The following is a 12,937-nucleotide window of genomic DNA, read 5'->3' as shown; positions in this document are numbered from 1 at the left end:
AAGCCCCATCACCACAACAAGGTGAAGAGCGCCTTGATGGGGAAGAATCATCCATAAAGGGCCCTAAAAGGGGAATAAAGCGAGAGCCTGCGAACAGGGCAGAGGAAGGACAGAGAGGGATAAGCACCCAGTAGACTGATTGGTGATGATTGATTGGTAATACCTGTGAGGCTTGGGCATGGCTAAAAGGGGAGATGAGGAGGCCATAAATTAGCTCTTAAGGTGACAGACGACTAGCTTATGAGTGGATGAGATCTGGCTCAGGGGCCCCTGGGGCCAGTCTCTGTTGCACTATATGGAAAGCAGTAGTTGCAAATTTGCACAGGAGCAGCTCAGGATGGAGGTTGATTCTTCACGGTTTTAAAGCAGCAGCTGAATTTGGCGAACTCCACATTGATTGGGCAGCCCTTTATAGGATTTCACAGATCCTCTCTAAAGTCTGAAGAAGGGACTGGAGAAAGTGCCCTAAACATTGCCTTTTTCACAGTTATTCTACCATATCTGGCAATTATTCCATTATAGCAGAATATAGTCATACCTGCTGTTTTGCCTCTCCTATTGCCTCACCTATTGACATGGCACTTTTGGAAAGATAGTGAAAGCATAAGATGAAATGTACTCCTTTGAACATAACAATCTGCAACTTTGAAGCTGACTGGAAGTACTTCAAGGACAATGTCTACATAGCTGCTTTGAACATCCTAGGTTCAGAAACATCAAGGTTGGTTTAATGACAACACAGAGGACATAAAGAGATTTCTTGATGGGTAACTTCATCTATATTTATGTGGGATAACTGGAAAAAATACATCTAAGAAAACTTTTCAACATGCATGACACCCTTCAATCTAAGCTAAGAGCTACAAAGGACACCTGCAAAAGCAGGAAAGCAGTTAAACTGAAGCACAATTAGACCTAAGTGACATAAAGATGTTTTAAAATGGTCTTAAAATACCCATGTTGTTCCATGAATTCAAATAGAAACACCTTTCTAATGGAAAAGGACCAAGTTCTAAAAAGTGTGATGACTGCTTTAAAAATCTGTTCAACAAAGAATCCTACATCAGTGGTGAGCCTATTGACCAAGTAACTTAGGATTTCATCAATGAAATTTTCACTTCCATACCTTACTTTCTTAGCAAAAAAAAAGGTGATCACATTATGTGATCTCACACAGCAACATATATTATTCCAGCTAAGATGCACATACCTTGTGGGAATTATTTAACAGCTTTTATGAAGGGTAGAGGAGTGATCTTTGAAGTCTAGAAAGTCCTGTCCTAATTCTATCCTGGTGAATCATAGAAACCTTGAAGCCTGCGTATAAAAAGTCAAACAGTTGCCATCTAAGCTGTCTGGGAAAGCTAATGAAAATAAGGTGGCAAGATAAAGTTGCTGTATTGAAATCCTTTGGCAAGACAATATGCAAAGTGCAGGTACTATTATTACAAAGGCACAAAGAAGATGGGTTGATCATAGAGGATCATAGAGTAATAGGGCTGGAAGAGTTCCCAAGCGGTCATCTATACTTCTAGCCAAAAACAGGATCATCCCAACCTATCCATCTGAACCAGCCTACACAAATCCACTTAGGGTTGACTGTGTGGTTTGGCCAGCACAACACATAACACCCTAACCTACCACAGGTAAAGCAGGAGGACCATAGTAGCCAACATCCTGGTGGCAAAAACATATCCCAGAAAGAGGGCCATACACCCTGCTACACAGGAAGGCAAAAACCCTATCTGTATCAGACATCAGGTAGTTAGGATGTCTAATATTTGCATCCTTAAAATAATCCTGCATGGAAATCTGTACACTGCTAAATGTTGATATGGTGGACTATAGAAAAGAAGCACAGTACTATTTTGAGACAACCTCTGAAGCTATGCAATGTTGCTGTCCAGAGGTGGGAACAAAAAATACATACATGCAAGATATGGTGCAAATTGCTCAATGATGCCACACGTAGCTTTGAGAGGTAATGCATCAAGGATGTAATGATAAGCATCTATAACACCTATCATCTGCCCAGTCCATAACCATATATTCTAGGCAAAAGGAGGTTTATCAGAGAGAACCTATCTTTGTATACCTTAACTACAAGGTGAAAAGTTGACAACAAAATGTCATGGCATTGTATCAGCCATCACATTAGGTGTTATAATAATACATACTAAGACAGTCCACACGCTTTTAATAATAATGATTTTAAAATAGAAAGGCAAAACTTTTATAGACTTTATTTTTAAATAATCACGGTCTCTGCTTGCTGCAGTGGTTCTGCTCAGCTCTTTTTTTCCCCCTTTAAAATGGGCAAAAACAAGTCCTGAAAAACAGCCATTATTTGTCACTATATTTATTTGTCCCTACATTGCTCTCTAAAGATTTTCATTATGTTTACCTTGTCTTCATGGTAGTGCATCCAGATAATCACATCCTTGGAAGGAGATTCTACAGTTGGCAGTTGCAACGTTGCATGTTATGCCCAATTGGTTGATCTGATCCAAAGCCCACTGAAGACACGGAAAAGACTCCCGCTTGGATCTGGGCAGGCATTTTCCACCTCAATAATTATTCAACAGAAAATACAGTTTCTACAAAAGTCAGTTTGAGATGCTGACTCCCCAGGATCCTTGGATTATCCATCCTGTAAGCAGCATGCCAAGAAGTCAGACACCTGGGAAGTCAGTTAGCTGAGCTCTGAAGGGAGCCTCAAGGAGCCAGGGGGCATAGAGCTAGGCACCCTGATTTTGCAAAAACTGCACTTCACTGGAAAATCATTGAGATGGAAAATGTTTAACTAAGTCTAATTTAAAGTTTTTTTTTCCAGTGACTTCAATGGACTTAGGATCAAATCAGCACACTTTCATGCCCTGTTTCACAGCCAGCTGTTGGGTATCCTACTACACATGGGATTATCCAGCTATACTTGTCATGAGGATAAGAGCAAGGACATCAAAATGAGAGTTGGGCAGCCTAGGGAGATACCTCTCTGAGAGCTCAGACTACCTAGAGAGGTATCTGCTTGGGAAGATGGACACTATGAGTAGCCTGCTAAAATTACTCTTTCAGTTCTTCTAAAATGAATTTTTTTGAGTATTTTGCTCCAGCAACATGTCAAAATTTGTCAGGTGTTGTGTTATATTTTGCGCTCCCCCCCCTTTTTTTTAAAGGAGATAAATTCTGTTTTCCAAAAAGCTCTACTCCTAATGACTTCAAAGGACTTTTAGTCACAGCCTACTTGCACGTGAGTTCTTTTTTAAAGTATTTCATTATAATAAAGGGGCTCCTTATTTTTCTGTGCTTTTACTTCTGGACATCTTTTTAATTTTGCTGTTTCTTCTTTCCCTCTTCTCCAATCCATAAAATTGTGTTACCATTTGTTTTCATCCACCTAAAGCATTTTTTTACATCAGTTAGCATATCTAAATGTTCATTTACACCTGCCTTAATTTCTACCAACAAATTCTATAATGATTATGAATTCCCTGAAGAAGGTTTGCATCACATGTTTCCTTGATACCATTTTAGGCAATTCTCTAATGAGAATAGCAGCAAACACATTCTCAACTGCCTTTATTGTATTTTGTTTGTAAGATCCAAAATGGGCCCAGATGACTGTGACTATTCTATGTAGTGCACCGGAAACAGATCTATTTGTCATCTGCACTGGGGTCAAGCAAGGATCATCACCCCAGCTCTGTTCTCCATTTTTCTGACGGTCTTCCTGGTTCTTAGTCAGGACTGCCTTCCTTCCAGAATTGACACTGGATACTGAATGAATGAAGGGCTCTTCGATCTGGGTTATTTTCACTCAAAGACCAAAGTATTCAAAATAACCATCCTGGACCTTTAATATGCTGATGACTGCATCATTTGTACACACGGTGAGGAAAACCTTGAGATTGCAGCATTGGGTCTTTTTGGAGAAGCCTATCAAACTTTGGGCAGCTCTCTCAACATCAAGAAACTAAAACGCTCTATCAGTCTCCTTTAGGACATGAATGTGCACCCCCCCCTCCACCCCAAATTACCATCAAGGTAAAGACCCTGGAGGTAGTTGAGCCACTAGTGAACACTGATGAGGAGATCCAGTACAGGATCCAGTGGGCAAGTACTTCCTTCTGGAAATTGTCTTGGTATATCTTTATCCATTACTACCTCCAGAAAGACACCAAGATCCAGGTCTACAAAAGAGTCAACATCCCCACTCTCCTCTATGGATGTAAAATGTGGGCGACCTATCATCATCTCCAGAGTCTGGAGAGGTATCACCAACAGTGCCTCCAGAAAATGGGAAGATAACCACACAAATGCCAGCAACCTTGCTAAAGGCAACATTACCAGCATTGAGCTGGTGATCCTCAAGCACCAACCTTACTGGACTAAACATTATACTCAGATGCCTGGCTCTCAACTCCCAAAACAACTGTTCTTCTCCCAGCTGACTAATGAGCTGAGATCTCACAGTGGCCTGACAAAAAGCAAGGGAATTCTTTCTGAGGCATTGAAGGCATGCCTCAAGAAAACAGATGCCAACATCAAGAGTTGGGAGGAGCTGGCTGATGACCAACTTCAGTGATACTGCAACATCAACCAAGCAGCAGCCCATTTTGAGGTAAAGCATCTTGCCCTCAAAGCAGACGAGAGAGAAGAGGAAAGAAAAGGAGAGGAATTCCAGCCTGCAGCCTACTCTCCCCTATGGAAAGACCTGCAATTTTGCAGACTGATCTGGGGCTCAAGAATTGGGTTCTTAAATCATCTCAAGACCCATCAATGAGCTGTGGTAGTGATCATCCTCAAATCAAGGGATTGCCAATGATGACAGCAGCTAAAGTGGGTTGTGCAACTGAACATGCTACTTTTCCTTAGCTGATCACTAAGAAACTTTTAATATCAGAGGTGCATTTTTAAAAAATATGTATCATGTGTAAGAATAGCCAGATAGTTGATAGTTAGGTTTTTGAAGTCTTTTGATTCTTGAATGTGTATAGTATCTCTGCTAGATGACTAAGCATAGGTCAACATGACTACCTAACATTATCAGCCTAACAAAGAATGCCTTGCATTGTTTATCTAAGTCTACTACATAGTTTGTTCAATTAAATATATCACCCTAATAAAACTGTCTCTCACTATGAAATATGCAAGGTTAAAGGGTCTGATCCAAAGCCCACTGTTGCCAATAGGATCTTTTGGGAAACCCCCCTGTTGCCAGATTGGGGGGTGGGGAGCTGCAGTAACTTAACATTGAAGCCAGGTAAATTTGTGTCATGCTAGGTCTCGGGCACCCGGGTCTGGGTCTACTTAGGGATTGAGGTGCAAACTCGGGTCAGAAAGAGAGAGCAGAATTCAGGGACAAGTTGTGGCATGAAGCCAGGAGCTTAGTCCAAGAACCAGGTCTCAGAACAAGCCAATTTAGGAAGCAAGGCAGAGAGCAGAGTCAGGGAAAAAGCCAATGAAAGAAGCTTGGAGATCAAGCAGAGAGCAGAGTCAGAGCACAAGCCAGAGGAAACAGTAAAACAGTTTGGAATCAGGTTAAGCCCCATTGCCCAGGCACTTCCTGCTCCATGTCAAGAGTTTATAGGGGAGAAGTGGAAGGCCAGCTGAGTAGGTGGAGAGCTAGGCCCTGCTGGAGGCTTCAGGACAGCTTTAACCAGCCTGGGTGACCTGCTGTAGGATGCGAGGCAAAGATGAACAACTGTTCTGGTCAGACCAAGGCCCTACGTTTCTAACCCAGGAAATTTTATCCTGCTTCAAATCTGGGCAGCTATTTCCCAAAACGCCTATTCATTTTCATGCCGTTGCCTCAAAGCAGTTACCTCCAGTTGTTTGCCTGTGGGTTTCCTGTCTCAGAATAAGTCTGTTCATGTGCTCATAGTCTTAATAGAAAGATTGCCTCAAACAGGACTCTTGTTTTCCTTCTCTTTTTTCTAGCTGTTCATATACACTTATTAAATCTTTCTTATAATGCTGTGTTTGGCAAAGGTCGAAGAAGCTAGAAACAAAGAATAGATTCACTTCCATTGAATCAGCTAATATTTGTGAATTCCTGTTCGAGGACATGATTTGAGACAAATTCTCACAGCATATTATGGGAAAAAGCTACAAAGTTTCGTTGTCAATGTTAATATCACCAAAATGACTAATTCAATCAGGTTTGGGACAATCACTATGTAAGGAAAAAATCTGACATGCCATAGCTGTATCCAAAGTGTGTAGCAAGACAGGAGATGACCAACCAGTGCTGAGAAGGGCTTAGGTTCCTTCTGCATCTCAAATTCTGATCTTTGCTGCTACAGCCCATGTTTTCATATGGATTGCTATGGGCCTGCTCAATGCAAAAACTGCTCCAAGTGAGTGAGGAAGGAACAAGTCAAGAAAGAATGATACAGTCTGAAATTTGTTATACCCACAAACATTAGGTGATTGACTTAGGAAAATACTAGGAAAAATGACCTCCCCGGTCTCCTGAAACTGATGATTATAGAATAAAAAAGGTGGGCTTTTTATGATATAACTATACGTAGTGATTATCTTAACAATTAACAGTAAAAGAACCATGGCATTTGCAGACTTTGAAACATATAGTTTAAATCTAAAAGGGAAAACTTTGCACTATACAAGTCTGAACAGAAACTATGAATTGCTCTCCCTTGTACAGCAAAATCAATCAGAAGTCAGTATGACAAAATCAATCAGAAATGGCTTTGTGACACCACAAACAAGATGACCTTTGCCTCAGAGGAAGCAACATACAACACACTTTCCTATTTGCCCTTTGCAATTATACCCCATCATACTAGTTGAACAATCTCCTGTCCCAAGACATTTCTTCTCCCTGTCTTAGGGCATATTCAACGCTCTTAGCTCTGATACCTCCCTTGTGTATTCCTGGCTGACAACATTTTCTATCCATTTGGAAAGCTGAAGCAAAGTCCTCTATGTCTGATTTTAAAGGGACAAACAGCATAAAGTGATTTATAGGGCTACACAGTTCCCTGCTGCTTCAAAGAGTAACTGTCTGAAGGGACTGAAATAACTCCTTTTTCACACTAGGATGTATTTTACTTCCTGCTGAGGGACCTTTTGATGTTTTTGGAGGACGCTCTCATGCGATTCAAAAATCATAGGCAGATATAAAATCCTGACAGCCTGAAAACATCTGTATCTCTACCACCCACATGCATCTGACAGATATTTGACACAGAGAGGGGATATTCTTTTTGGATTTGTGGACTTATCATCAAGTCAGTCTCATGGATGTCATACTCCTGAGACTCCTACTTCAGCCACAACTCTTTGGATGACAAAAGATAGCAATTTGCTTAACAGTTACTGCTGCACCAGCAGAAAGAGGACTGGAATTTGAGATTCTAATGGTGAAATGATGATCATTATCATTATTCTTACCTGTTCTTCACAGGGTAAAAATCTGGGAAGAAGGAAAAAGCAAATCCTTTTGATGATGAGACAAATGCTGCCCTGCAATTTGCAACCTTTTAGTGCCCCTAAAATATATTGCATGCATTCAGTCTCTTTCACCTGATCTCAGTATACTGTACCTAAAGGGCTTGCATCCATCCAACAATACAGCCCCCTCATAGGTAAAATGTGGCAGCTGTTAAACAGCAACACTTCTGAGCACTTTGGGACTCAAAAAAGGGGAAGAACAACTTTTTCAGTGCCTGCACAGCAGTGATGTCATCTGGAGAGGAGTTATGTCACTGGGGTTTGTGCCCATTTATGCCTTTGTGCAGTGGGCAGAGACAGACAGAGCACCTGCCACCCAGTATTACACTCAATATTTACTCCACAGCCATGACAGGGGAAGAGGATGAAAGGGTCTCCAGAGCCAAATCGTGTTGGAGGCATTTAATCCAGTCAGCAAGTCCTCAAGTGATGACATGGAGAGCTAAGTCTTCCTGGCAGCCAAAGGCAGCAGGACATAGCACCAGAGCCATGAACCCAAATATCCAAAAGCATAGTATGGCCTTTATTTAGCAAACACAAACCTCTCCCCCTACCAGTCCACAACAAGGAACAAACATGAACACCATTTCCAGGAACTGCCAAAACTACCTGATCATCAATGGCAAGATGCCAGAGCCAGCTAGAAGCATTAGCAGTTCTTATGATAGTAAAGCTCACTCCATGTTGCAGTCTTGTCAGGTTCTTCTGTTCATCAGGACCCTGGCTATCATGTATGCTAATGAGGCAAGCATAGTCAGAAAACATGCAAAGAAGGCTATTTGTCATTTAGGCCTAATCTCCAGTTTCTTTTGAACCTTCAGATTTAACAGGTATGTTTAGAAAAAGCTGTAGCCTCCTCTGTAACTGTGGTGAAATGAGGGCCACAGCAAAAAAATACTGGCTTAGTTCCAGGTCCTTTCAAAGGGCTGTCTGTTCAGGAGGAAGAGATAATACATTCTGTGTGACTCTAAATCTATTACATTGGGTCTCAGAGCATTTAATCTTCTGAATAAAAGATGTTTTACTTATTTCACCTTTCCAGGAAAGGAGGATTTACCAAGCTGCATGGGCTGAGCATTCTGACTGTAATGTATTATGTATTTATTACAAGCATTTATAGAAACATCCTTTGCAACATTCTCCTTAGATGTGCCTCTCTGTCTGGTGGCTGAAGTCTAAGGTCACTATCACTCATGAATGTGCAAAGGCACCATCATTTATCTCACTCTTATGCTAATTGCTCCCTTCCAGTCAAAGAAAAATAACATCTTGCATTACCCACTATTAGTTCAGAGCCACATACGCAGTGGTAACAGTGAGCAGTCTGCCTTCTTCTGACTGACAGTCCAATTGTCTCTGAAGCAGAAGACAGGGAGTTAAGCAGACCCCCATTCCTGGAGTATGAAACACAAAATGCGCACAGACCACATACGTCCCTAGTCTGACACAGACTTCTTCTGAAACCTGGGCCTTGCCTTTCCTCCACTCTCTGCCAACATGCCTTATTGAAGCCTTGCCATTAGCCTTACCTTCTCCAGCAGCTGCTGGCCTTGACCTCTACCCCTCAGGAAAGCACTGGAAAGCAAAGCTTCAGAGAGGGAAAACAGGAAACGGGTAGCCTCTTTCCGTATTTCCTTTAATTGATTAATAATTGCTATTGAGATGTGTATTTTTAATGACATGGTGGAGTTGTATATGTTTAGGAAAGAAAGAGAGGAATGTTTGCTGTTCCATAAACTACATATAGTCTGGACAGGTACTGTGCTCATGTCCTAACTGGGGTCTACTAAGACACTTCTCACTCTATTTAAAAAATATAATGAAAACAAATGACAAGTATGATTGTTGTGGGTTCACTGCTCCTAAGCAAATGTAATATTTACCTTACAATGGGCACTTTTGTATATTCTTTTCCCCCTTAGTAAAGTATTGACACTTCTATAGCTTTGTAAAAATCTGTGCTTTCTATTCAAACTCTATTTGTTTTTGAGATCAGTGTGATATATTCCTAAGAAATATACCAGTAATGAGTGTGTGTGAGAGATTGATTCTGTGATTTTTACCAGAACAATTTTATTCTTGTGTATCAAAATACACTTCATTTTTAAATATTTAGGTACTATCACTCCCAAACTGTTCCTTCACCTACAGACTAATGCAAGAGATTATTCAATTCCTACATCCCAAATGCTGCATGAAGATAAACCAGTTAAATTAAAAACAGAAGCCAATACAAAATCAATAAAAACAGTGACGTCCCTCCACTAGAATATATAATACATGTCTCTTACCTTCAGAGAAGTATCCGATGCACTTTGGTTTGGTTTGGCAAGAAGACATTTGGACCCCAGTGCTGCTGGCTTTTTGGGAGGTCTGGGTGGTGGATGTAGGGATTGATTTTCATATCTCCTTACCATATAATATTGTTCTTCACTAATTTCTTCCACAATAGTCCTGGTGGCTGAGGATGCAGTTTCTTTAACAGGTTTGCTGAGCAGATGAATAGACATATTTAAACGATACACAGGAATTTCCCAACTGTCTGTGGGATTGCTGACAGTGCTGATTAGCAAGTAAGAGTCTGTGATTTCTTCTTCAAGTTGCAAGCCAGGCACAGCAGCCAAGATGTCCTCTCCAATGGAAAGATCCCTCACTGACACCTTGACATTAAAGGGCAAGCGGAACTCTTTGCAAATCTCTGAAAGCTGGTACTGCCTTTTGTCATGAACCACCTCTACAAAGCCCCCTTCCATATACATAGGAAGTAGCACTTGCTCATAGGCATTGTTTAGTATTTGTTCACAGGCCAAGACATCTACCACTTTTTTTCTTCCTTCATATACAACTTCACTAGTCTGACACTGCTGTACTATGAATTGGTCTCCAACAGAAACAGAAAACAGCTCCTTGTGGGGAGAGTCAAAGGCTTTTGTTGCTACCACATGAAGTTGCTCCTTTCCACTTCTTGCTATCTCCAGGTCATAGGCGGTTGGCAATTCCCGAGGTCTTCGCTTAAATTTTCCTTTATAGCTGGCAGGAATTAAAAAATGTCTTTTAGGAGAATCACTCCTGATCTCAGATGCAAGGACTCTTGATGCCTGGTACTTTTTGTGAATGATGATCTCTTTCCCAGGGTAGAATAAATTATAAAGTAGATTACTTTGTACAGACCCCTCTATAATCTCAGCAACCATAGGAAATTCTTTGCCTGTCTTTTCAAACACATCTTCCAAAGATAATGGTTGAAGAAAACAGTTAATATCATAAAAGTCTGTTACATCTTTGACTTCAATGTCTAGATCAGAGAGGATATGAACTATATCCTTTCGAACTAAAAAGAAAGAGACATACTGTCATTGCAATAAAATGTACTTTTTCCATGGCCCAAACTAAACACTTCTTTAAGATGCTGTAAGACTATGAAATATTGTAAAACTTGTATTTGGGCCCATAATTTTGCCAGCACAAACATTTTAATTGAAAACATTGATCAGATATGCTGGAGCAAGACAACTTATAGAACAGGAAATGAGACAAGACAGAGGTACAAGAAGTAATACAACGCAAGGGAAAAGGCAATGAAGGTGCTCCAGCTAATCTTGTTAATAATGCAAATTTACAGGGAATGCATATTACATAACTAATCTGTTGAGCCTATTATCACAGGATATTACTGAAGGCAAAAACTAGTAGCATTAAGAAGTGTTGACATCTCTAAGGATAATGGAAAAATCTACAATTAGGATACAAATTATATTTGCATTAAAGATGAGACATTAAACTTCATATTGCTGAGCATAACTCAACCACTAACTGATAGGAGTTAGGATATAGATCATCACCACTGGAAGACTATACCATAACTGTCCACCACAGCGTTCTCGCAGTTGAAGCATGTGACGGTTCCCTATATCGACAGGTCACTGAACTATATTATTTGATTTGTTACTAATTCCTAAACCCAATAATAATTCCCATTTACCAAACTGTAAGTATTTACTACATATTCCAACTTGAGGACACAGGTGAAGCTGACTAGAAAATTTGGTTCTGGATGTTATATCACAAAGCAATATTTATATAAGTACAGTTTAACAAATGTACATTATTTAATGTCTTTCTACATTAAATCTCTTGATTTATATATATCTGCTTGGGCTGCATATGATATTCTACAGGTTTATCTCATATTACAATATATGAATGCTTTCTTCACTAAACCTAACACAGAACGTGCATTTTTATAAAAATAATTTTTGACAGCTGCTCAGCATCTGTTTATTTCCACTCAGCTTTTCTCATATTACCATCATCAGGAGCCAAACATTTTGAGCTCTATGAAGAAATGTTTCCAAACTTAGGATTTTTAGTAAGAATTAAGCATAAATTACACTAATATGACAAATGGATACTTTGTGTGAAAACACTATTAAGGGGATTTCATAAACTTACCAGGTTATTATTAAAAGAGCTATACCTATTTAATTCCTGGAAACAGCATTTGACCATTTCATCAAAAACCCCATTTTTGTTTCACTGAGAACAGAGTGTATTTGTGTTTCTTTTCTATAACTACATATAGTTTTTCTAAGAAATTATGGCTTCCAAGAAAAAAGCCATTTCTCAGTTCGTAAGTGAGTAGCTAATCATGTGCAATGAAGTTTACTTCTCAAGACAATGCTTAAACGTAATTTAGAGACATTTAGTGCAGTTTAAATGTTGATTGTACTGTTAAGCATATGAATGCAAATACAAATAAAAGCAACAAGTAAAGTATACATCAGGTTATGTGGTTGTGAGACAAGTGCCTCCATGTTATCTCAATACCATTTGGTCGTTTTTGGGAATACTAAACTGATTTTTACTGGGGCTTAATCATACTGTTGGATCTAAGTGGAATACCCTGAAGTGGGTCTAAATTCAGGTCTGGGGCTTGAGGAAGGGTTCTTGCCATAATTTAGTAACAAGGGTGTATAATATGTGAAAAATATGCTACCATTTCCAAACAGATAACCTTATCTGGATAATGGGTTTGGTGTCAAAAAGTGCATCTACGTGTGCTGCTAATGTGATATAGGCTTACCATGCAGTAAAATACTGTGCAGTAAGCCTTCCCCAGGAGCTTATATACACATGCACCCTTTGGGAGAAAATCTGCTCCTAATCGGAGCAGCTTAGTAAAGGGCTGCTCCTGCTCTGCTCTACCCTCCCTGTAGCAGCCAGAAAGAGCTCCAGGCTTCCCTGGGGTGCTAGCTTGGAGACTAGTAGGTGGTGCAGGGGCTAATCTCAATGTGCACGGAGCCAGGAGAGCAGCTGTCTCTTGGCCCAATGCACAGGGAAGGGTCCTAATTTGCACAGGGCCAGGAGACAGCTGTATCTTCAGCCAGCAGAGCTCTCCTGGCCCCATGCATATTGAGACACACAGCTGCCAGCGAGCCCCATGTTTAGCTGAGCTCCCCTT

The 12,937-nt window shown here is 40.3% G+C and overlaps 1 protein-coding gene across 1 annotated transcript in view; it reads right to left on the bottom strand.

Moving 5' to 3' along the window:
• Window positions 1-4,071: 4,071 nt before the first annotated feature.
• Window positions 4,072-12,937, bottom strand: part of THEMIS (thymocyte selection associated) — an 88,114-nt gene continuing 79,248 nt past the window's right edge. The window contains exons 4-5 of the mRNA XM_019520209.1: window positions 9,768-10,807; window positions 4,072-4,263 (exon numbers count right to left, since the gene is read on the bottom strand). Coding sequence (XP_019375754.1) covers window positions 4,072-4,263; window positions 9,768-10,807 — 1,232 coding nt within the window. The remainder of the gene's footprint in view (window positions 4,264-9,767; window positions 10,808-12,937) is intronic.

The sequence above is a fragment of the Gavialis gangeticus genome, unplaced genomic scaffold, assembly GCF_001723915.1.
Source record: "Gavialis gangeticus isolate Ggan-Ray unplaced genomic scaffold, GavGan_comp1, whole genome shotgun sequence".
Lineage (NCBI taxonomy): Eukaryota > Metazoa > Chordata > Crocodylia > Gavialidae > Gavialis > Gavialis gangeticus.
The sequence above is the reverse complement of the archived record's forward strand: the minus strand, read 5'-3'. Positions and strand labels throughout refer to the sequence as shown.